The following is a 27418-nucleotide window of genomic DNA, read 5'->3' as shown; positions in this document are numbered from 1 at the left end:
GTTATACCTTATTGTTTTCAATTGTTGCACAGATAGCTTTAATAATGGTATTCCTTCTGATTCGGCAAGAGCAACAGCTTTCCCAACCAGATGATGACTTTCTCTAAACGATATCTGTATTTGATCTCAATTTATTATTATTATTACTATTATTATTATTATTATTACTTTATTACTTTACTACTACTACTACTACTACTACTACTACTACTACTACTACTACTACTACTACTAGACCACGTTTCTATTTTCTTCTGCATGTGTTCGTTCTTGTTGTGTGTGTCCATTTCGTGATTTTACATGGATAAGTTTAGTAAAATATAGTTTCTGTCTGCTTGGATTATTGCTTTGTGTAACATGTTTTCTTTACTTTGAAAGTATTGGCGTAGGGTTTGTATTTGGCTTGCATGTAGTGATTGTTATTATTATTATTATTATTAGTAATAATAACAATGGGTAAAAGTGCATAAAAGGTAACACCTCTCCGATTTTCTTGCTACTTATATATATTGTTCGGAGAGTTGTTCTGAGTAATTCCCCGCAAGAATTAAATGGGAGACGGCATTGGTTTAGGAGATATAAAAAATGAAATTTCATATTTTTCATGCTGTTCCCTCGGTTTTATAAACTGATAAAACCAACAGTGAGGTTTGTTTATGTCCTAGTAATGTATACGACACATATATTATCAAAGTTCAACGTATTACTGCAAATTTATTTATTTAACATGCGATTCTCTGTTGAATAAACCACCTGATATTAATCTTTATTAATGATATATATTAAAACACATAATTATGTTAAAGTAAAAATGTGTAACTGCTAGTTGCAAATTCAGATTTTTTCTTAAAGATAACTATGTGTTTTAATTACATCACTTGATTTGTCTCATTATTCTGTGCATAAAAGTATTAGGGTAGCATAATCGAAAAATGAATATTTTACGAGATATGTTGCATTTTATGTCAAAATATTGCAACTTTGAAGCCTTATAACTCTGAAAGTACTTTACGATAAAACATTTGATTATATTGTTTTGGAAAGCTATCGAGATAAGCTACAAAAATGTGCAATAATATATAGGGTGTTCCATTAAAAAAAATCGACGTGACCTTCACATGACCTTTAAATGAAAATTCAAGGTCAAACCAATGGTATCATTTTATGGCCCCCTCGAAACCCTACAACTTTTGTTCGAAACTTTTTTTCCGGCAACGCTTACTTTTCGAGATATTTCACTGGAGGAATTAAAATGGGAGACCCTGTATATATATATATATATATATATATATATATATATATATGTTTATATTAGGGCTCAGATTTTGTACCGTTTTTCGAATATTCGCGTAATCGTCAAACGTTTATTCATCTATATTTACTTAAAAAAAAAAAGTTTACTATTATACGTTTATTATACGTTTACTATACGTTTATCATTTAAATGAAAACAAGTTTACGCGTTTAATGGAAACGTTTACACGTATTTATAATATCCGTTTAATTAACATGTTCGTTTATCCGTTTATTAAACGGTATGAAGTATACGCGACATTATAATATAAGACAAACACAAATTTTATTTTGTTTCTCTTATATTTTATGTCGCGAAGAATCTGAATCTGGACTTTATGTCAAGTAACGCGTAACCGTAATTTCAATTTTGATATGTGCTAAGAAAGAAAAAGGGCAAAAAGTTGGGTTTGGCAATACGCTAAAAAGATCGATAATAAAGCATATTATTATAAATAAATAAAGTATAATATCAGTATACATCATACACAATCACAATAAACTATAAACATAAACAAACTATAAATAAACTATTTATTTATTATTAATTATTTAATTAATTATTTATCATTTATTATCACTTTTGACATATATACACAGATTTGTTCTGGTAAAGAAATACAAGCATATTAACATTTTCAGGAGATAAGCAATTTCGTTTTAAAGTAACAATATTTCCCGCTGTAGAGAAAGTACGCTCGGAACTAGCTGATGTTGCAAGAATACATAAATATTTTCTAGCTAAAATGGCCAATGTTGAAAATTTATCAGCTCGTGTTTCCCACCATTCTAAATGATTCAAATCAAATCTCAGTTGTGGCTCCGCAAGATAAGCTTAAAGTTGAGATTCTGCATCGTTAAGACAATTTACTGGCTGATAAAATAAAAATTCTAAAGCAGTTTGAGATGCAGTTTTTTCTGGATTATCTTCTGCATTAGTTATTGGGCTTATTGGTTCTGGCAGTCAAGAGATTACGGATATGTTTTTCTATTTTTTGTCTTGTTTCAGCCGATTCGTCTTCTAATTTTTTAGACCGAGGATCGAGAAATGAGGCAGTAAGGCGTGCACTTACGTTACAAAATTTTTGCCATTCAATAAGCTTAAAGCATTTTTGCAATTTTGTGGAGACAAATTTTTTAAATGTACTTGTTAGATCTGAATCTTCAGGAATTGACTGCATATGATGACGAATTATTTTCCAAATTAATGGGCGTACTATGGAAGCAGGAGAGTTGTTTCCACAAAAAAACAGTCGTGGTCATTTGCAATGGTCTCAACAAAATTACCAATTCTTCCATCTGTGCCCATTGCACCTCCGTAATTTCAAGTTTTTTAGCCATAGCGGAAGTAGTTACATTCCTATCAGCCAAAACGTTTGATATGGGCAAACGGTTTGTAATAAGTCTGTCCAGCATCTCAAATGTAGAATTCCATCTTGTCTTGACACTCTGAATTAATTTTAATGACTTGATGTTTAATTGTGTTTGCTTTGATTGTAAAGCTGTGGCAGCTGTATTTGAATTGCGAAAATGTCCCACTAATTTTCCAGCTTTCTGACAAATCTCTTGTATTTCTGGATAACTTAAAACTTCATTCACAACGAGCTGCAAAGTATGAGCTATACAAGTAAGACCGTCTTGCTTTCGAATTTCAGTCATATCACGCACTGCATTCACAACATTAGCCGCATTGTCAGTCACTATTGCTATTATTTTTTCAGATATTTCCCATTTCTTAAAAAGTTTACTGATAAGATCAGAAAGATTAGCTGCTGTGTGTCGTTCTATCATCAGCTGAGTCAAAAGGGTGTACGATTTGGGTTTCCACTCACCATCTATTAAATGTACTGTCATGGTAAGATAGGAGTCTTGCGCTAATGATGTCCAGCAATCAGAAGTACACGCTACAGCAGGTACAGCTCTCAAATCTTCACAAATTTTGTCCTTAACTTCAGTATACCAATTATTTAATCTTTTCTTTAAAGTAATTTCTTTGCAAATTTTATAGTTAGGTTCAATTACAGACATAAACTGAACAAAATCAGGACATGAAACGAATGATAGAGAAAGTTATGTCATAGCAATCATCTTGGTTAAACTTTGATCAATGATTTCCGACCTTTCGGCAATACATAAACGTCCATTTTTGTTGATGCTCATAGAACGTCGATGGTGTTTCCTACGATTTTGTATTGAATTTGATGCTTTGTTTGGTAATTCATTTGACAAGGATGAACCTGAAGTGGTTGAAAATATAGAAGAGTTGGATACTATAAGATTCTCTTCTGAGTGTCGGTCTTCATCAGAATCTATATTCTCCTTGTTCACATCTGTATCGTGAGTTAGTCTGTAAAAATGAGAAAAATGATGAGCTCTATATATATATATATATAGAGCTCATCATTTATATACAGGGTGTCCCAGAACAACCTTCCGTCCGTAAAATGACGTATTTCTGACACAATTCTAAGACAATTTTTCCTCTACCAAAATTTGATTTGAAGCGTAGTTTTTGTGTTATAAGCAAAAATAGTTAGCAAATCACGCGTCGAGTATAGAAGGCAGGCAGGAGCGGCGCGGCGCACCGCGAGCGCGGGCGCGGGCGCAGCTAACCGTCCGATGGGTGATTACCGCCGCATAAGTCGCTAGCTATTTTATCTTATAGCATAAAATTATACTTTAAATAAAATTTTGGTAAAAAAGAAAATGTCTTATAATTACGTCAAGAATAAGTGTTCTTTAAAATAATGTTACTTTAATGACTAAAAGTTGTTCCGAATCGCCGGCCGTCGGACGCTGCGATCAGCTGATTGCTCCACGCGATGTGTGTATGTCTGAGTGTGTACGTAAAAGGAAGGAACAGAGTGAGTGAAAGAAAGAGAGAGACAGAAATAACCGCCTCCGCGACGGCGATGCTCCTTCGATTGTCATCGACATTGTCGTCAACGACTTCAGACTTATCGATATATTGATTTTCCGGCTCAGCTGAGAGACACATCGCGTGTACCAATCAGCTGATCGCAGCGTCCAACGTTATTTTAAGGAACACTTATTCCTGACGTAATTATAAGACATTTTCTTCTTTACCAAAATTTTATTTAAAGCATAATTTTATGCTATAAGATAAAATAGTTAGCGACTCATGCGGCGGTAATCATTCGTCGAACGGTCAGCTGCGCCCGCGCTCGCGGTGTGCCGCGCCGTTCCTATCTGCCTTCTGTACTCGACGTGTGATTTGCTAACTATTTTTGCTTATAACTCAAAAACTAAGCTTCAAATCAAATTTTGGTAAAGGAAAAATTGTCTTAAAATTGTGTCAGGAATACGTCATTTTACGGACGGAAGGTTGTTCTGGGACACCCTGTATATACATATATATATATATAGAGTTCATCATTTTTTTCATTCTTACAGACTAAATAAATCAAAAAAACTTACAGAATAAATAAATAAAAAATAAATACATATATATATATATTTTTTTTTTTGTATTTATTTATTAACTTACTTTGTTTTCTTGAATTGAGGATGTAAGCCATGGATCTTCTGTAAATGATTGCTAACTGCGCCAGTTGAACCACCAACACAATTTAATTCGTTGTTCACATTGTCACTATATATATTACAATATACTTTATTATCGATCTTTTTAGCGTATTGCCAAACCCAACTTTTTGCCATTTTTCTTTCCTTGCATATATCAAAATTGAAATTACGGTTACGCGTTACGTGACATAAAGTCCAGATTCAGACTCTTTACGACGTGAAGTATGAGAAAAACAAAATAAAATTTGTGTTTGTCTTATATTTAATGTCGCGTATACTTCATTTAATAAACGGATATTATTAATACGTGTAAACGTTTCCATTTAAACGGGTAAACGTGTTTTCGTTTAAACGTATAGTATTTGAAAACATGTATTCGGAAAAAATCGTTTCCAATAAACGGATATGCTAATTACACGTTTAAACGTTTTTTCGTTTAAACGTATAATAGTGAGCCCTAGTTTATATATTTGCATATTTTGCACACGATACAAACAAATAAATTTATTATGTAGAAATTATATATTCATATAATCAATGTATTTTTCTTTGCACTATCTTTAACACTAATGGAGTTGATTTTCGCAAATGTTATCTCGAATGATATGACTTTGTAGTTTTACTGCTTAAAAACAGTATACAGGGTGTCCGGTAATAATCGCCTCACCGCTCATATACAGGTAAAGCAGGTTAAACTGAGTAGAAAAGTCCTCTACCATTTTTCGATTTTCGAAATAATTATCGAGAAATTAATTAAAAAAGATCGGTGAATTTGCGCGAGTAAAGCGCGCGCGGCGAGAAGGCCGTCCCACCGCTACGCGGTTACTAGGCGCGCTACTCATACGCATCCATTTCCAGTCGTAGACCGCTCCTCCTCATTCAATCAGCGCCTAGTAACCGCGTAGCAGTAGGATGGGCCTTCTCGCCGCGCGCTTGTACTCGCCCAGATTTGTCAATCTTTGTTAATTAATTTCTCGATAATTATTTTGAAAATCAAAAAATGGTAGAGGACTTTTCTACTCAGTTTGACCTACTCTACCTGTATATGAGCGGTGAGGCGGTTATTATCGGACACCCTGTATACACGCTGCCTACACAGGCAAAATAATCTCTATTTTTATTTTGCATTACAGTACTATTTTAATTTTTGCAATACGTAAACATACTTACATATGTTACTTTTGTTACATATACATTTATGGAATGAAAATTAAAGGCTGTTCAATCAAAGATTAAAAATAAAATGAAAGGGCTTTAGAAGCCGAGCGCCGGGTATAGGTGCGCAAAAAAAAAAACAAAAATTTCAAATTAAGAAATTTTATTTATACAAACGTTTCGGTCTTTATTTAGACCTAAGAAAAATAGATTGATTATATGAATATATGATTATATCAATATATGGTTTTTACATTTTATTCGTTCGTGTCATGTGCAAAATATGCAAATATATATACATTATATACATTATGCTTTATTTCGTGTAATACATTGCGTATTATGTCATTAAGATTAATATATTTTTATGTTTCAATATATGCACAAGAGGCAGTTATTGAATGTGTCACAACTAAAGAAATAACGCAACACAACTTATAGCGCAGCGCCTATAGCACAAAGTTATCATCTTGTTTTCTCAAAATTGATTCGTGGAACCCATATATTATTATACATGGATGGATACGTCTTTCGATATTCTTTAATTTTTTGTTCTTAAAAAATTTTTTTAATTTTGCAAAATAATATAGGGGTGGGGTAAATTAAAAAATGACATTTTTGAAAAATAAAATTATACTATTGTAAAGAGTACAAAATACCATAAAACTTTTGTATAAAACACTTTTTCATATGTCCTATATTTTCAAAGATATTCGCTAAAAACGAAAAATTTGTTATTCTTCGAGGGGTTGATTCAACCCCTAAACGTTGAGATACGCACCTAAAAAAAAGGTAAATATCATGTTTAGGGGAGGATGCTCCGATGTCCTTGATCTTGACATATGTTGTCATCTCTGAGTAACGCTTAAAAGGTTTTAGCCGTCGGTCGTTGTTTACTAAAAAATTACAAAAAATTTTTAAATTGACGTTTTTTGCAATTATTTTATCAAATACTGAAAATTTAAAAAAATGTTTCAAATAAAAGTTGTAGGTCTCTTCAAAATACACATTTTATATCCTATCGATTTTTATTATACGAGTGATAGTTTTCGAGAAAAACAACGATAAAGACTCTAAACCTTATAAAATATTAATTATAACATAATATATAATATAGTCCCACTGTATCTGCGCATACACTTTTCTACCCATACAACAAATGGTTTGGGTTAGGTTATTTTTTTTGGAAGTGGAGTTCCCCGTAGGGGAGCGGAACCCACTGTATCCGCGCATACACTTTCTACACATATACTTTCCTACCCACACAACAAATGGGTTAGGTTATTTTTTTTGAAAGTGAAGCCTCCCGAAGGGGGGCGGAACCCATTATGCCCGCGCGTAGACTTTCTATGCGTGAAAAGCAGGGCTCCACTTCCAAAAAAAATAACCTAACCCCACCCATTTGTTGTGTGGGTAGGAAAGTCTATGCGTGGATACAGTGAGACTATATTATATGATACTATAATTAATATTGTATGAGGTTTATAGTTTTTATCGTTGTTTTTCTCAAACTCTATCACTCGTATAATAAAAATGGATAGGATATAAAACGTGTATTTTAATGAGACTTACAACTTTTCTTTGAAACATTTTTTTAAATTTCCAGTATTTGATAAAATAATTGCAAAAAACGTCAATTTTTAATAATTTTTGTATGTAACTTTTTAGTAAACAACGAGCGACGGCTAAAACCTTTTAAGCGTTACTGAGGGTGATGACCTTGACAACATATGTCAAGGTCAAAGACATCGGAGCATCCTTCCCATAAACAGGATATTTACCAAAAAAAATATGGGTTTAATATTTTTTTATGTTCTACAACATATCCAAAGCTCATTAAAATCGGTGAGGGACATTTCCGACCGTTCCCTTGTAAGATTTTTCCTTTATCAAAGTTTTGTTCGAAGCTTAATTTTTAAATTATAAGACGAAAAAGTTGGCAAATTATGGGATGGGAGTATGGTCACATTAATATTAACTATATTGCTCAATTGATCACGTTGATATTAACCACGTTACGATTGACCACGGTCCCGATTGACCATTGTTCCGATTGACCACGGTCCCAATTGACCACGGTCCCGATAGACCACGTTAAAATTGATCACGTCAACGTGGAACGTTGCAATGAGTTGTTTGCTATACGCGATGCGTGCGTGCGGGCGGGTGGGCGTGCGTGCGTGCGGGCGTGCGTGCGGGCGTGCGTGCGGGCGTGCGTGCGGGCGGGCGGGCGTGCGTGCAAATGCGTGCATAAAACAAAATCTTATTAAATTTAAATTGTTTGGACAATTAACAGTTGAATGTAAATTTCAAATTTATTACATTATTTTTTTTTGAAACTTTTTCTAGCCTACACTTATTTTAGAAGGTACAAATAATATTTAAAATATATCTCAAACTTAAGATTCTTTAAATACTTGGTACTTTAAGCACCTGTCATACACCAATGTATAATATCTTTAAGGTACACTCGCACATAGTCTTTTTCATAAAAGTGTTCTTCGACTCGTTATAGTATCTCGCTAGCGGGAGTGAATGCCGGGCGCTAGGAGAGCTTTTACGTGGCGGAAGTAACGATAACGTGATTGGCCGGTGAATCCTTGATAACGTACGCGACGTTATTCCGACGTTAACACGTTAATCAAATATATCATTTGACAACGCAGATAATTCACAAGAATTCTACATTGAGGCAGAATTCGGTATCGACAAGACTTCGCGATACGTGTCTATTGTTTTCACGGTGCTCACGGTTCTGCGGGGCAAAAGCACTCGCACCAAGAAGAAAGCGGAAGCTCGTTAATCATTGATTGCGTCCAATCGATGATTGATAGCGATAAGCGCTCCGTGAGGATAGGCTGATCGCGAGAGCATGCGTGATTCTATTATCACGGCGCGACATATCCTTATTACGTGCGGCGGTCTACTAATTGGTAAAGATTCGAAGAGTCACAGACGGATGACGCCATTAATCTGATATCGATCTGTTTTCACGTTATCGCCTGTTTTCGCGTTATAATTCTGCGCGAATCGCGAAATTATATGAGCGTAATGATTTTCAAAATAACGAAACACCATTAAAAAATATAATAACATGTAAATTATTAGTAGCGCCAAATTTATGCATTAAAGTTTTTTCTATTCTGAATTACTATTAATTAATTACTATAATTATGTTGTTTTTATTGATATATTTTATTGATATGTATGTATATTAACTTTGAGCAATTCTGTATCTGAAAATATAGATATATACTATTTCTTGCATGTCATCTTCTACCTATTCACAATTAATTGTTTTTGATAAAAGTTTGGTAAAATTCCTATTTAGGGGAGGTTGCTCTAATAACCGTGACATTGACATATGTTGTTAAGGTCATCACTTTGTAAAGTAAACCTTCAAAAAGTTTTAGCCGTCGCTCGTTATTTGTTAAAAAGTTATAAAAAAAAGTTTCATTTCAAAAGATTATAGTCTTTTGACACTATGTACATTTGAGAAGTAAATATATAATCTGCTATATAGAAATATAATATATATCTAATATATAAAAAAGCTCGCTATTTTGTTTTGATTTCTGTGTCAAATATGATGTGACTGGAAGAATCAGTGTGCCATACATTTCTATCTCAGACAGTTGGAAGATTATCGATTTTCTGAATTTTTAACATGTGTTTACACGAATTTCTTAATATGACACGTAATTTTGATTCCTTATGGAATTTTTTATGTGAGAAAAAAATCATTCGTGAATCTATTTATTTAAATATATATTGAATGCGTGGGCGGAGGAGGGTCGGAGCCTCTCCCCCTACACCCTCGACCTAAATAAAAAAAACTAACTCAAACCAATCTGTGTCTAAGGCATAATTACGGGCTAAGAAAGAGAGGGACCTAGTTTAAGGTCTTAGTTTGGGCAAGCGGGGTCGTTGTCTTCAAACATGCAGGGGAACTGCTTTTCCGCCATATTAAATGCCTTTTATCTCACACTTAGACACGTTTGTGATATTCTTACTATATGAACGATATGTAATCATAGTGGAGGGGATAACGCACACGAGCGAAATCTGTATATGTACATGCGCTCACACGTATAATTGAAGTACCAATATGGCGCTCCCCGCCTGCCGCGGACGTGTTGCTCCGCTAGAGCTTGTGCTCCGTCTCCTTCTTCCTTAGTCCGTAGGCATAACATAGATTTTGCTTTGTAATTTAGGTTGGATTGGGTTAGTTTTTTGGGGGGCGGGGTGCAGGGGGAGGGGCGGAGCCCACGCATTCAAAGTATCACATTTAAATAAATAGATCCATTAAAAGTACACTTCATCAAACATACATGATATGAAAAAAAGTATGTCCTATTTATGAAATTTTTGTGTTTATAACTTTCTAACAAATAACGAGCAATGGCTACAACTTTTTGAAGGTTACTCAGGATGATGATCTTGACATATGTCAAGGTCAAGGTCATTGGAGCATCCTCCCTTAAACGAGAGTTTTACCAAAAATTTTATATTAATAATGTAATTATAAATATGTCAGCTTCGAAATGGTCAATTTAAATTATATATAGATATATTAAAATAATATTTCAATTAATATTCAATTAAAAACACCACACAGTTCTCTGAAAATAGGATTTTGGTAAAATTAGCTGAAATTTTGCAAATAATATATGTAATGCTAATCGAATGTTACAATGAGCGCGATTCCCAATAATCAACCATTTTGCTGCTAATTGTAAGCGTTCAAAAATAAAAATAAGACATTATTTTAGTACTATTGATGGAAAGTGAAACAGAAGTTACAATGTGTTATTGAATATAACCACATATTCGATCCTTTTTATTAATACAGATATGTATTAACATGGAAAAAATATACATGCATATTTCTGTTTTAATCAATTCACTTGAATTTTTTGAAGATCAAAAATTCCACCAAAAAATGTTTTCTACAAAAATTTTGTGACTTCGAGAGAAATATAAGATGATGTTGTTGTGCCGTGGTACAGCACTGGGTTTGGGATCCGCGGAGGATAGCAGGATTCAGGGCGCAGGGAGGCTTCGTTGGTTTCAATAAGGTGACTTCTGTAGTAGTTATCGAAATACAGTATATTTTTACTCAAATACAGAGGTGTAGAGTGGTGTTATTGCCTATGATGGCGAGGGCGGTTCCTTTCCTGGCGTTGCGGCGTAGGCGGAGATGGGCCCTTCGCGTCGGTCGTCGTGGAGGTTGGCGGTTTGCACTTGTTCTCACTCGCGCACGGCGGTTGCGATTATACGTAATGTAATCGTACGAGGCTGCCTGCTGCAGTTACGCGCACTTCGATTATTCTTTATGACTGCCCGCGCGTCTGAGCGCGGGTGGGTTTTTTATACCGTTGAGCGACCGTCCTAAAATTCTGTCGGGTTGCTCAACTTGCGCTGAGTGCAAGCGCAGCGGGTCGAAGGGTCGGACTTCCTTGCTTGCACTCTTTCGCAAATGCTCACCGCGGTGTTTCGGCTTCGTCTCCGGTTTCGCGCGTGGCTCGCTATGTCAGCGACACGCGCGGTCAATGCGCCTACTCGCGGTATGCGGATATCGCAATGCTTATTTCGTTAGCATTTCGCAATCGCTGTCTTTCTTAACGATTATGCTTTATCGATATATAATATTAATTATTTGTATCTCTATAATATTAATTAGTTATAATCTCGGGCTATAACAGTGCTATTGATTTGACTTTACGTGAAGGTGCCAAGATTATGTGAAAGTCAACTTAGTTATTTTTAAGATAAAACTATCTTATTTTTTTATATAAATCTATTCCTCACATATTTTGTGGAAAAAGTTATAGTTGATGATCAAAAGTTGAATAGTTTATAAGATATTTTATAGTTTATGTAAAATTATATCAAATTAAAATATAAAATTTTTTAGAAATTGTTCAACTTTTTGTTATTATACCCTTGTAACTTTTTAAGCAGGATAGTGCAAGGAATTAATTTATATAAAAAAATTATGATAGTGTTACATCCAGTGAATTTCATGATTTTTTTCTTTCGTAAAAATGTTAATTATTAACGAATATTTGACAGGCGAGACAAACTTTTCGGAGACTATAATCAAGTCGCGAGAATAGCTGATGTTAGAAACTGAAACCATGTGGAACGTAAGAACGAACTGACGAATTAACAAACATTTACAGGCCTACTAGCTGACTTACAAAGGAATCTCGCAAACCTAGAAATTCTGATTTTAATGAAGCTTTGCACACATGTAAGAGAGATAAATAGATGACTTTAGAAATTTCAGTTGTGGCGGAAAAACGTTTTTAAGAAGTGAAATTATCCTTTATATATAAAGCGGTTTTTTGCTTTTCTCGATATATCTTGAAAATTATTGGTGATATCAAAAAATGTTTTATACAAAAAGTTTTATGGTACAATCACTTCTATTTAATCATGTTAATAAAATTTAAAAAATATTTTTTCGAAACTTTAAAAAAAAAATTTGTTATTTGTTATTAATATGATTAAATAGAAGTATTTTTACCATAAAAAAACTTTTGCATAAAACATTTTTGATATCTCCAATAATTTTCGAGATATATCAAGAAAAGCAGATAGCCGCTCTACATATAAGAGATGGCTTCTCGCTTTTAAAATCATTTTTGAGCGACAACTGAAAATTTCTAAATGTTTCTATTTAGCACCCTGATATGTGAGTAAAGTTTCATCAAAATTAGTATTTCCGGGTTCGCCAGATTTCCTTGTGTGTGAGAGTTAGTCCATTAATAGTGTTACATCCAGACTCGGAAAAGAATGAATTAGAAGAAAGGGCGTAACAGCCAACTCTCGAAACCGTACAAATCAGGATGTAAGTCTTGAGTCAAACGAATTATCAGGTTCAAAAACAAGTCAACGATAATGAATATCGCTATAATACTTGTTATTTCGAACATTCATTCGAACGGTTCTTTTTGGTAAAGGAAATTAATCCCTATTACACGGGATAGGATTAAGTGCGATCTTTCAATCAATAGAGGGATTAGAAATCACGGAAAGAATTGATTTTTTTAGTATTATATACACTCCGTAAAAAAAAGCGGTACACTTGAAAAATAGAAAAAAATTATGAAATTTCAAATATATGTAACACAGTTAATAATTATCGTATCGAGAGGGTTCAAAAACGAAAATAAAGCATGAAGTCTGTACTTTGAGAAACTTTTAATGCCGATTGCGTTAGATAATTTTTCTTCCAATGGCGCATAACAAAATAAAAACCTGCAAAATCGATTAACATAAAGTCTAGTTTAATGAGTTGCATGGCGTAAACAAATTGACGTAGCTTAATGGGATAAAAAAACACATGAAAGTGTAAATTCTCCCCTTCAAAATGCGCTAAGGTAGAACTTCATACGATAATTTTTGGCTGAGTTACGTCACTTTGAAGAAAATATGGGCTTTATCAAATAACAAAATATATTATGTTTTAAACTGTTATTTTTATCAATTTGAATTATTGCATTCTGTTCAAGATAAATCGAAGTGTATGTGTACGTGTTTATGTTGGTATGCGCGCATGTGTATGTGTGGGTGGGCGTGTGTGCGTATGTGCGCGCGTGTGTGTCACAGCAGAAATGAAAACCCCGCGGTTCGTCACTCCCGCAGTATTTTATGACTCCAAGCCCTCTCTGCTGGGTATGTGTGTGTGTGTGCGCGCGCGCGTGCATGTATGTGTATGTGTGTGCTACTTTTAATAGTGTATTAGTAATGAGTGTGACCTTCGCGAGCCTGAATTACCTCTTCTATACGATGAGGCATACTTCTAATCAGTGTTTTTATTTTTTCTTGACCTATCTCATTCCATGCCTTTTCAAGATTTTTTTTTAGTTCTCGCAGTGTTTCTGCAACTGGTACATGATTTCGTACTTTTCAAGATTGTCCCACAGATTTTCAATTGGGTTTAAATCCGGACTCATTGCTGGCCACTTAAGGCGATTTATACCAACTTCACTAGAGTAACAAAGTAACAATCAAATTTACTGGGCGTAAGGTACAGCATACGGTATTAGTACATCTTCCACATAAACATCTACATTCACAGTTAATTGTTAAGAACTCAAATAATAAAAGAAAGACAATAGGCTACGTCATTACGGAACTAGACGGAATTGTGCATACATTTGCCAAGACCTTTCCCCAAGTTCTAAATATACATACACGTATAGAACTTTGTAAAGCGTCTTAGTGGATGTGTGTACTCTAGCAAAGATTGTTACTTTTTTTTAATAGAAAAAACAATTGATACTAACCATTGTTGTAGCTATAACTGAACAGTCATCCACTATTCACTAATAACATCTTTGTTTAATTATCTCTACAATAAGTCCCGAAAAAGCTGCTCAAATTGTAGCATTTATTGAAGATGGAAGAAGTCGAAGATATGTTGCTGAGATACTTCATTTATCTGTATCTACTGTGCAACGTGCATATGTAAGATACTTGGAGACCAATTCTTTTAAAAGAAGACCTGGATCGGACCGCTCTCGTTGCACGAATGAAAATGAAGATTGATTTATCGTTTTAAATTCATTAAGAAATCGATTTCGAACAGCTGTAGAAATTCGTAACAATTTGAGAGCTACTTGTAGAAAAAATGTTTCTGTTCAAACTGTGAGAAATAGATTAAAAAAAAAATCTTTTTTCATACAGACCAGCAAGTGTACCTTCACTAAACTCATCACCATCGTGTAGTTTGACTTAATTTTGCAAATGAACATAGGACTAAATAATATAATTGGACACAGATTGGAGTCGTGTTTCTTTTTAGCGATGAATCTCGTTTTTGCCTTCATTCACCTGATGGACAAGAACGTGTTTATCGACGCGTTGGAGAACGCTTTGCAGATTGTACTGTCAGTGAAAGTACAGCTACAACGGAGGATCTGTTATGATTTGGGATTTCTGCAAATGCTCACATAGATCTTCATTTCTTTGAAGATACCATAAATGCAGATGTATATGTGGAAGATGTACTGATACCGTATGTTGTACCTTACGTCTACATTCGAAAAAATTTCTTGTTTATGCAAAACAACGCTCGACCGCATGTTGCGATCAAAGTGCTCAATTTCTTTAATCCCGTGTGGGGTTGTTAGTCCCCCATCGGGTACCTCCCCAGGTGGCGGATAGGGGAATACTCGCTAACTTAATAGAGGGCACCGGGGAAATAAAATACCCGGGGTGGACCAAAATTAGCAACTGATGAACAATGGATAAAACTTATTCAGGAAAGACTACCCCAAGTGGCAATCCTGGCATTAACCAGGTAAATCCACCCTCTACGGAGGCTGGCCTCAAGGATTCTGCGGGAGGCCAACCATTGTTTACTTAAAATAATCTTAGAATGAATCCGCTTGATGGGACTGAAGACCTCAAAAACATGTGCTTAAAACTTATAGAAAAAAATCAATCCTTTCAGAATAGAATCAAATCTTTAGAAGCCCGTTTTGCGGGATTAGAAAACCAGGACTCTTACCACATTGATGAAAATGAGTTCACTACCTCACAAAAAGAGAAGCATGAAACTACTAAAACTACTAGAAGTCAATATGACTGGGTCCTTAATACCAATAAGAATAAAAAAGGAAGGCTGTCAACTCACCTGAAAGCGCAATTTCACCCCCGAGCTCTGATTCTACTCTTAAGTTTCCACAGCATACTCTAATTAAAAAACCCTTCAAGGAAATTTCCCCACCATCAATTTACGTTAGTGGATTAAACAATATCAATGAATTTATGGATCAATTATGTAAAATCGAATTTAAAGGGAAAATTTCATCCCTCCCATCAACAGATATTAAAATAAATTGCCTAAATGGTGTGGAATATCGCAAAATTACAAAAATTCTAAAAGAGCTAAAAGAATCGGGTCAACAAACTGAATGGCACTCTTTTGCCGATAAAAATACTTAGAGTATTGGCAAGAGGTCTTGACCCCGCAACAGATACTAAATCTATAATCCAAAACCTAAAATCCAAAGGTTTCACAATCTTGTCAGCAACCAATATTTTCAACACTGAGTTCAAGAAAGACTCCACCGATGTTAATAAGATGATAAAGTCTCAAGTTAAACTCAGGCTCTTCATGCTTGCATTTGAAAACTCAGAGTCGGTAGACAAATTATATGAAATTAAAAACATTGCCTATCAAGCAGTCAAAATTGAAGCCCTACGAAAAAATTCAACTCGTATTGTCCAATGTAAAAATTGCCAAAAGTACAATCACGTACGTAGCAGCTGTCACAGAAGAACTCGCTGCGTCAAATGTGTTGGTGAGCACTCTACAGAGTCATGCAACAAACCTGTAACTACCAAACCCAGGTGCGTAAAATGTAATGAAGAATATACAGCCAACTACAGAGGCTGTATTGTCGCTAAGGAACTACAAAACCGCAGAAACGAAGCCATAAATGGTAGGAAAGCTGGAATGCAATTCAAGCAATCCATCAAAATCAAACAAAATGAACGAAGTTAGAACCAGCTGGAGACATGTAAATTACCTCGGAAGCCAAAAATGACATTCCCACCTATGCTGAGAAAACTGCGTATAGTCATCCAAAGTCAAGCGAAATATGTCACACTAATGAATCCGGGAGAATAATGGAGACACTTGAAAAACTAATCAGCCGTCTTGATTTACAAGAAGTCTTTTCAAAGGAAACTCAACAAGATTGAGAGTGAGTTGTCAAAAATTAAAGGTAAATAATGGCGAGCTCTATCTGCATAGCAACTTGGAATGCAAACGGCTTGCGCCAACACAAAGCTGAACTTGAAATCTTCCTTGAAGAGCAAAAGATAGATGTCTGCCTAATATCTGAAACTCATCTCACTAGGGAATCATATTTGAAAATTCAAGGTTTCAAAATTTACCACACAATTCACCTCACAAATAAAGCTCGTGGAGGAGCTGGAGTTATAGTTCGTGCTAATATCAGGCATCATGAAGAACCTAAATACTCGACTGAAAGTATACAAGCATCTACTATTAGTATTCAATGCAATAGATATAATTTCCCTATCTCTGCAATTTATAGTCCACTTAGATACAACATTAAGCAAGAGGAGTATATCGATTTCCTCCATACCGTGGGCAACTCCTTCATTGCAGGAGGGGACTTTAATGCTAAGCATACTTATTAGTGCAGCAGATATTCTTCGACCAAAGGCAAGGAATTATTGCAGGCCGATAGGTCGCTCGGCTGTAGTTTCGTATCGAGTGGTGAACCTAGTTACTGGCCTACTGATGCAAACAAGCTCCCTGATGTTATTGACTTTTTTATCATCAAGGGCCTATCAATCAATTATATCAAAGTTGAATCTTCTTCGGACCTCAGTTCAGATCATACACCAGTCATATTGACTCTTAGTGACTCAATTATCCTCAAAAACCCTTCCATAGCACTAACCAATAATAAAACAGACTGGGACAAATATTCTACTTATCTTGATGAAAAAATTCTCCTTAACACTTCACTTAAAACATACGAACAAATTGACAATGAAGTCAAGCTACTATTTACAGAACAACTTCAATTAGCAGCCAAAATAAATACACCAATTGTAAATAAACCAACCTATGGGAAAAACTACTCTATAGTGTCAAGGAAATGATTAGGGAAAAGAGGAAAGCTTAAACCTCTTAAAAGACTTAAACCAATTATTGAAGAAAATCAGCTTATATCAAACCACCAATTTGGCTTTCGAAATAAATATTCTACGATAGATCAAGTACATCGCATAATTGATATGATTGAGTCAGCCCTAGAAAATAAAAAGGTATGCTCGGCTGTTCTACTTGTCTTAGGCGTTTGATAAGGTCTGGCATGAAGGACTGATGTACAAGATAAGGAGCGTACTCCCTAAGTCTTATAGTAAATTACTAGAATCCTATCTACAAGACCGCTTTTTTAGAGTCAGACTAGAGGAAGTCTATTCAAGTTTCCGCAAGATCGCTGCAGGGGTCCCCCAGGATAGCGTCTTGGGTCCGATTTTGTATCTCTTATACGTTGTCGACATCCCTATTAACGAGGGTGTTAAAATTGCTACATTCGCCGACGATACTGCCATACTGGCCACTGACGAAGATTCCGTCGCATCCGCAACCAAGATTCAGCATTCCTTAGCCAGGATAGTTGATTTGACTAAAAGATGGTGTATTAAGCTTAACCCTTGTCAGTCACACTTCCTGAGAATCCCGTACCGGTCACACTGGGTGAAATACACCCCAGCGTGTTTGCATGTGTATAAAAAATTGTAGGTGACCTTAAAAAAAAAATATCCTCTTGTAGTTTAAGCCTTCCTTAAAAAGACTGTATAGGTTTGATTTGCAAAAAATTAATTTAACATATATAAAAAAATTGTTGAAAAAAAAGTCGGAAAAGTGACTTTTTTCACAAAAACAAATGTAACTTTTTCAATTTTTAAGATATTTCAATTTTTCAAACGGTTTTCTTATTCTCAGATGATGAACTTTTCACTAATTATTGCAGTTTATGCGGATGTTCCAAAAAGTTTATTTTGTATTTATTTTGAGGTATGAAGGTGCGATTTTTTGCGGAAAAATTAAAAAGACATTTTTATGGCAAAAATAACAATATATTTGAAGGTCCCAACTACCTGTAGATGGCGACACAAGGCTTTTTTCCATTTGTTTACTGGGTCGTTTTCGAAGTCAAAAAAACGCTGGGGTGTATTTTACTCAGTGTGACTGTTAAGGGTTAATAAAAATAAAACTCAATATATCAACTTTACGCAAAAAAAGGAGTCACCGCTGCAGATCACCATCAATCAGCAAGTGATCTAATATTCGAATACTGCGAAAAGAGCACATAAAGATTAAGAGAAGACAACTAAACAAATTGCGTCAAAAAAATGGAGTGGATGATTGGCAGAAACTCCGAGCTGTCTGTTCATAATAAACTTTTGTTGTATAAACAAATTCTCAAACCGGTTTGGACCTATGGCATTCAGTTGTGGGGCTGCAGCGCGGACTTAAATATCAAAATAATCCAAATCTTCCAAAATGAGGTGCTAGAGATATAGTTAATGCACTGTGGTACTGTCGGGACATGGATATTCATCACGACCTACAAATCAACTCCGTAGCAGAAGAAAGAACGTTAGCTGCTAGAAAATATAATTTACGTCTTGCTAGCCACCCAAATCGATTAGCCTATCGATTGCTTCAAACTGAGGGTAGACTGAGACGATTGAAGAGAACCAAACCTACTAATCTAATGCATGAATGATAATTATCTCTCTTCCATCTAATTTTATGGAATTTCCATAACCTGCTAGGGCAATAAGTGTAATGTCTGGTAGCTTTAAAATGTGAAAACTCTTTGAAAACTATATTGTAAAATGGTCTAACTTGACTGGTTCAATTCTCATTAGCCTTACTGCTTTAATAAAAAAAAATTTCTTTAATGAAGTTAGTATAAATCGCCTTAAGTGGCCAGCAATGAGTCCGGATTTAAATTCAATAAACCGAAAATTTGTGGGACAATCTTGGTAGAAAAGTACAAAATCATGTACCAGCTGCAGAAACACTGCGAGAACTAAAAGAAATTTGTGAAAGGACATGGAATGACAGGTCAAGAAGAAACAAAGCACCGATTAGAGGTATGCCTCATCGTATGGAAGAGGTAATCCAGACTCGCGGAGGTCACACTCATTACTAATACACTATTAAAAGTAGCACACACATACACACACATGCACGCGCGCGCGCAGTAGAGATGAGGACCCCGCGGTTCGTCACTTCCGCAGTATTTCATGACTCCAAATCCTTTCTGTGCGTGCGTGCGTGCGTGCGTGCGTGTGTAAGCGCGTGCGTATGTGTAAAGGGGGTATTTAAAAATGATATTTTATTGAAGATGTCGAAGACACGTTTACCTCGTTGGATACATAAACGTAATCTTTTATGAAAATTGTTACGCACTCTTATAAGAACAGTTGATGTTATGATTCTGAACACGTTGTAAATACGTTGCTGCATATTTTCAATAGTTGTCAGCTCAATCTCGTACACTTTTTCTTTAACATATTCCCAGAGAAAAAATCCAATGGCGTCAAATCCGGAGATCTAGGAAGCCACTCTTGAATTTGACTATCTAAACCAATCCATTGTCTTCCGAATATATTATTTAAATAGTTCCTGACGTCGCGTGCTCTGTGAGCGAGCGCCCCATTTTGTATAAATCACATTTGAATACATGTCTGAAGATCAACATTTTCTAAAAGAATGTGATAAATAATGTACATACACATGTAGCCAGTATATTATGGTTTCTTGGGTATGCACGGTACGAACAAAATATTCGATATTTCTTAACAAAACTCATTAATACTATCAATGATGCTGGAAATAGGCTGCAGCAAAAAAATCCTTTGTATATTGTAGAATTATAATAAAATAAAAACTCATGTATTCATAAATATTCTCAAAATCTTATGTTTGTTAACTTAATTTTATCTAACCTCATCATCCTTGGTTACATTACTTTATTGTCACAATCTTACCTTCGTTGGTTGGATTGGCCTCACTTAAGCGCATTGCTTCAACAATTCCGGCACACACATACACATGCACACACGTAAAATAGTTATCTTAGATTCTGAATAATTATAATAGTCTTATTCCCGAATTAATTCGAAGAGCGAATCCTACAGTTGCATCTAGCGCAGAACACTATTATCGAAGTTTGATCTCTCCTACAAAAAAATTGGTTCATAGAATCGGCACGATAGTGATAACTTTTGATCAGCTCCACTTGAACTACAAAATAACAAAGTTAGAGCTAAATGCACCGAAAGCCATTTTACCTATGTTTTGCGGGATCCTTCGTACACATTTCTAACTGTATTTATTCTTCTTTATTTATTTATTCCTTTATTTATTTATTTATTTTTCTATCAATTTACTGATTTATTTATTTATTCATTATTTAACAAGAAAAATTAAAATAAAATTTTAATGGAGAAAATGTATAGTAAGCATGAAGAGTTCCATGGTATACTACGCTCTTAAGTATTCCGGCCGCGCGTCGTCTGATTAGTGAACTTTAATTGTTAATAACTCGGTAAATAATGGTCTGAATCAAAATTGCAAGAAAACTTTTTACTCAAAATTCCATCTTCTTTCACCCCCTAAAATATTAATTGAAAGTTGTGTATATATATATATATATATATATATATATATACAGGGTGGACCATTTTAATCCATACAGTCGAATATCTCGAAAACCAAGCCCGGGAGAGAAAATGTTTCAGACAAAAGTTGTATGGTTTCGAGGGGGCCATAAGATGGTACCATTGGTTTGACCTTGAAAAGTCATTTAAAGGTCACGTGAAGGTCACTTCAAGTTTTTTAAATGGAACACCCTATATATTTTTACATATTCTTGTAGCTCATCTCGAGAGCTTTCCAAAACACTTATGACAAAGTGATTTTCATTAAGTATTTTTTGAGTTATAAGGCTTCAAAGTTGCAGTATTTTGACATAAAATACAAGATATCTCATAAAATATTCATTTTTTGATTATCTTACTCTAATACTTTTATGAGAATACACAGAATAACGAGACGAATCAATTGGCATAATTAAAACACATAATTATGTTAAAATAAAAATCTGAATTTGCAACTAACAGTTACACATTTTTATTTTAACATATATATATATATATATATATATATATATATTGTATAATACAATACAATATATTTGTATTTCTTTTGGTGTTATCGCACATCATAATATTATATTATGTATCGCTTTTGTTTCCCTAATCCGAAATCGCATTTGGTCCTATCCCGTGTAACAAAGATTAAATTCTTTTTTATTAAAAGGGATTGCCGAACGAATATTTGAAACTTATAGTGTAAGAGCGATTTTTCTGGTCATTGACCTGTTTTTCAGACCTGCTAGTTCTTTCGATTCAAACGTACATATTAAAGGCTATATATTTCAGAAAATATTTGCTTTTCCGACGACCTATTTCTCCACGAGATCTGGATATATATAATAAATAAAATAGTTTTATTTAAATCACAATAGTTTTATTAAAGAAAATAGCTTTATCTTCACCTTATCATAACCTTGGTACTTATATCTCAAGTTAAATTAATAGTACGATTTTATGTTCTTAAACACAAAACTTTTGTAGGAAACATTTTTCAATGGAAGCCTTGGTTTTTGAGAAATTTAAGTACGTTAATTAAAATGGGATATCTTGTATAAATATGCATATACATATATATATATATATAATTTTCCAGATATATCTGTAAATAAAAATGATCGATTGTTTGTTTATACTTAATAATATATTGTAATTTCTTTTCCACTTTCTTTCAATATTCCTAGAGAAATAATGTCTTATTTTGAGTTTTAAAAGCTTGTAACAGTTAAATTATTAAATTAATTATTGGAAATCTCGTCCAATTGTGCCTCTCGATTAGCATCATGTAAACTTTTATCTATTTGAAAAGATTCATCTAATTTTACTGAAATAATAATCGAAGCTTTTTAAATTAAATTAGCAAAGCAACTTAAAATTATCAAATAAAATCAAACTTTTTAGATATATAAAAGAAACGAAAACAATGCTTACGCCTTTTTTAACAAGATAATATGCCATGTCGGTTGCAAGCATGTCGGATGTTAAAGCCCTTTTACAACTCTTCTTGTTTACTTTCAGTGTGGCCAATGCTTTCTCAGCGATATGGAACATCTGATATAACGTATCATATGTATAAAATAGCGACTCTTTATCTTCCTGAAGATCTTTGTTGTACGTTGATGGAATTCCTTTTAGTGTTACCATAAAGCCAATGCACTAAAATTAAAATAATTTTACATGATACATCTTTCAAAATATTTTCTTGAAATTTTTTTATAAAAGATTTTATGAGAAGATATAGGTAGAAATGATGTATAATGTATGCTGTTATTATACATATATTCCTCATAAAATTTGAAGATTAATTATATTAATATTTTTGCTTTAAATTATGGAAAATTAAAATTTTTTTTAACTTAAATATCTTAAGTTATATAGACATAATAGATATTATATTAAATGACCAAACTAGCCAGTAACTTCTTTATTAGTACGACGTTTCGATCATTTGGTTGTGGTCCTTTTCAAGTGTCACTATATAATCATTAACAAAATAATCACAATATCAATTACGCACAGAAGATAAACGCGACAAAATCGATCGAAGACAAATAAATTAATACGTACATAAAAATAAGGCAAAGATGAATAACAATGTGTTTTACACATGGAATGTATTTTTATATATTATATGGTTAAAAAACTAATAAGACAAACCAACTAGTGAAGAAACACGTCTTGTCAAAACAAATCTATGAACTGAACTGTCGGTTTTTAAAAACAAATTTAAACGATCTTTATTATTTTGTTGTAAATATTATTAAGGTTTTCCGTGTCTCTTTGTAGGTTTATTGTGTTGTTGACATTGTGATTATTTTGTTAATGATTATATAGTGACACTTGAAAAGGACCACAACCAAATGGCTGAAATGTCGTACTAATAAAGAAGTTACTGGCTAGTTTGGTCGTTTAATTATAATATCTACTATTTGGAATACTAGCGATTTTGATCTACTAATCTGCATTTATATAAACATAGTTAGAATAACATAGACATAATTAGAATTACATAGACATAAAGAAATAATGTAAAACATTAGTTATTATTTAATTTGAAAAGAAGTGTTTCAGAACTTTAATATATAATAACACAAAATTTAATTTAGGCAATTATTAAAGTGTTCGTCGATATCCGAAAAAGTATAAATTGAAGAAAGAACGTAACAATTAATTTTGAAGTCGGACGTTTAGAGGCGTCGAATAAACTGTAAGATTTAAAAAAATAGAGTAAATAACCATTTAGGTCGTTATTACGTAGTCTTTTTTAGCGTTCTCGGTAGTCCCTTTTGGTTCGACATCGCCTACTTATAGAACTCCGCTTAAATTCTTTGAAAAAACGATTTGATCAATTTGATTATCATAGTCACGCTTTCAAATTTCTGCATGATATAAATGCTACCAATGTTACTTTAAATCAATGCAAAACTTTAGAATCAAAACTTTATAACAAAAACACAAATTGTTCTAATTGTAACGGATCTGCTTTCCTGAGCGGCGGGCGGATAACTCCATCAATCAGGGCTCGAGGAAAGTGTGTGAACGAACGTAATCGAGTTTTTGTTTGAAAGAAAATAATAATAGTTTATTGGGTATGTAGTGTACAATGTGTGCGTGTAGAATCATATGTAATGTGTGAAAGCGCAGTGTGAGTATAAGTTGTATAAAATATATGCGAGAGTGTGTGACAGCGCAGTGTGTATGTGTGTATAAAGTGTATGCGAGAGTGTACAAGTGATCGGTGCGTATATTTCGATTATTTCCTGGCGCGTATCGTTCGATTCTGCAGGGTTTTAAATCGCCGTATAGTGTTGATGTTTTGACTCGCGCTCGTGACTATCAGTGAGCCGTCGAGGTAAATATTGCGGCGAGGTGTTGTTTGCCAGCCGGTGTTTTGACGCGTCACGCGGATTTAAAGGGCCGTCCAAGACGCTGTCTTCTATATATATATATCGAACGCGAAATGTGTCGGCGAGCATGTAGTTGTTGCGCGGTCGGTGGTCGGATTCTGTTTGTGTCGGTTGGACGAGGAAATTGATTACATATTAGGATGGATCCGACGGACGACAAGAACTCTTGTCGGAGGCGGCGCACTCTCCCCTTACAGAACAATTATCGTTGTCGAACAATAATTATTCTGAAAGGTTTGGTTAAAAATTTCGAACGGCGTTACGACCTCGGGATTTTCCGCGTTCGGTCGGCGGAGTTCGGGGCCTCGGCGAGTATCGAGACCATGTCGCGCGCTCGGGTGTTTATGGAGACGGTACCCGAGCGGGACCTAAGTTTCTCTCACTCGCCGAGATTCATCGGTCGTAACGGCCGCAAATATTTTTCAAGATTAAAAATGGGCGCATCGCACCTCCGCTCTTGCCCGGCCAGTATTCGCCAGACTGCGGATTTTCGACGAATGGACGGTCGGGAATAACGAGGGCTTTAGTAACGGGGTGCCTCGTTACATAAATGCTATTAAATATAATGCTATTGAACTGTTTGACAAACTAAATTTATAAAACAACATTTTCAGATAAACAACAAAACACTTTGCAATCCTCAATTGATAAATAAATTAGCTGAAAATGGTTTTTTCGAAATATTTCCTAATTTAATAATAGCGTTTCGGATATTAACTATGTTAATATCTATGGCAACTGGTGAAGGATCTTTTTCAAAATTAAAATTAATTAAAACTTATCTTAGAAATGCAATGACTCAAATACGATTATCTAGCAATCTTATCAATCGAAAGTGAATTGGCTAATAATCTCGATTACGAAGATGTTATAAAAATATTCGTAAATGCTAAGAGCAGAAAAAAATTTTAAATTGCTTTTTCTATTTCTCTTTAAAATATATGTTATTTTATTAGAAAATAAGACATAAAATATATTATAATTAGATATTACATAAAACACATAAAAAATAAAAATATATATAAAAATTTAAATATATATATATATGTATATTGTGACGTGACACTTTCGTGTGACCGTCACAAGGGTTGAATGACCCGGCCGGTTTTTGTGGTCCTTCGTTCTCCTCATTTTGGGGGAGAGCAATGCGGAATTAGTCTGTAAGAGGTGTGAACGATTGGTGGCCTTGTGGACGTGCCGCGAAGCCTAGCCGACGGACGAAGAAGAAGGTGACGAGACGACACCAGAGGCCCACCGCTGGAGGGAAGTGCTCTAGGTGATGTATCGCCAAAAATTTAACACCCCATTAATAACGCACGGATCGCGGAGGCTGCCGAAATCTAAAAGTATATACCCCGCAGTACTATGGCACACGCGAAGGACCGGAAGAGGTCATAGGGGACGGCCACTCCGCTCGCCAAAAGCGAGGGAGCCCCGAAGAGGAGCAGACATTCATGACCCCGCGGAATCCTGCAAGTTCGAGATGTCGGACGAGGGCTGATGTCCAGCTGACCGGATACTGTGCGAACACCGCCGAGGAAAAATTGGAGGGGCGAACAAGACGACAGTTACGGCCCTACGGGGTATAAAGGCCGCGAAAGCCGTGAACCACCCTGTGCGTGTAAGCGCCACAGGTGGCCGCAATGTGCGTTATCGCGCCGGCGTATCTCCCGCTGGCCTTCCGGGTCATCACTGTTCGGCGGACCTGTGAGAGCGAAAAACCCGAAAATATCGAACGAGTGATCAATCGAGGACCTGCGACGTAATAGACGACTCGAGATGACGTGTCGACCCGTGTAAGGCTGCCGATCGGGTAACGTACGATTCGGACGGACGGGCGAGTAATTGAATTGCTTAATGTTGCCGTAGATTCGAGTTTTGTGTTTGTGCGAAATTCGTGTGGGCGTCGGTTGTAAAATACGCGCTCTTCGAAATCACGCGTTTTAGTGAGTCCTTTGAACCGTCCGAATCAATTAGTCATACGCTCTCTCCTCGATGATCGCCACTGACAGTCACTTGTAACTTCGCATTAATTGTCGTTTGTAAGATTCGCATGTCGCGTATTCCGTATTTAGTGAGCGAGTTCGTATCGCGAAGAACGTAATTGCGAACACGTGTTGCTGCCGTGTCCGTACAAGTGGAAAATTTGTTGTTCGAGTCGCTTATGTGTCGCGAGTCGGAAGTAGCAAAATATGTCTACGTAAGAGTATTGCAAGCGGTTGAGATCGGTTATCAAATTTGCGAACGATCTGGTTGTCGCGAGCAGCAAGGAATATTCGCGCATCATACGTTCTACCCGCGGCTTTTACAGAGTTAATTAGCCGCCTAATTACGTGCTGCTGTAACCGTATGACGTCACGAGCTTCTCGTCTAATAAATTGAAATATCACGATATCGATAAACGCGTCGGTAATCGGATACCCTTGCGCCTGGACGCGATCACGTGCACTCACGCGCCCGGCGCGTGTACCGCTGCCGAATTAATATTTTGTGTGTGTCTTTTTTCTTTTCTTTATATTTTGAACAGCTCATCTATTGTACAATTGTATTCACCGTTACCTCTATTTTCTCTGTTTATTTATATCATTTATTCTTTATTTTCTTATTATAATATATTTTTCTTCATTTATACTGAATTGCACTCAATTGTCTTTTCAGTGCCCGTAATTAATCGATTCCTCGCTCCCGGTTTTATCGCCGAATCACTCCCTCTACCAATTAAAGGCTGGCTAGTCGAACTGTTGCCGTCGCGATTGCTTTTTTCGGATTAATTAGAGAGTTCG

At 35.1% G+C, this 27418-nt stretch overlaps 1 protein-coding gene across 11 annotated transcripts in view; it reads right to left on the bottom strand.

Annotated features, from left to right (window-relative positions):
* Positions 1–27418, bottom strand: part of Argl (Argininosuccinate lyase) — a 104945-nt gene that overhangs the window by 13507 nt on the left and 64020 nt on the right. For 6 of the 11 annotated variants that reach the window (XR_012048399.1, XM_072910097.1, XM_072910096.1 and 3 more), the window contains one exon: positions 22660–22884. Coding sequence is in view for 10 of the 11 variants with exons in the window: in XM_072910097.1 (XP_072766198.1) it covers positions 22660–22884 (225 nt within the window). In the remaining variant the exon portion in view is untranslated. The other 5 variants (XM_072910100.1, XM_072910105.1, XM_072910102.1 and 2 more) reach the window with 5 other exon arrangements.

This window comes from Anoplolepis gracilipes, unplaced genomic scaffold (assembly GCF_047496725.1).
Source record: "Anoplolepis gracilipes unplaced genomic scaffold, ASM4749672v1 Contig19, whole genome shotgun sequence".
Taxonomy (NCBI): Eukaryota; Metazoa; Arthropoda; class Insecta; order Hymenoptera; family Formicidae; genus Anoplolepis; species Anoplolepis gracilipes.
The sequence above is the reverse complement of the archived record's forward strand: the minus strand, read 5'-3'. Positions and strand labels throughout refer to the sequence as shown.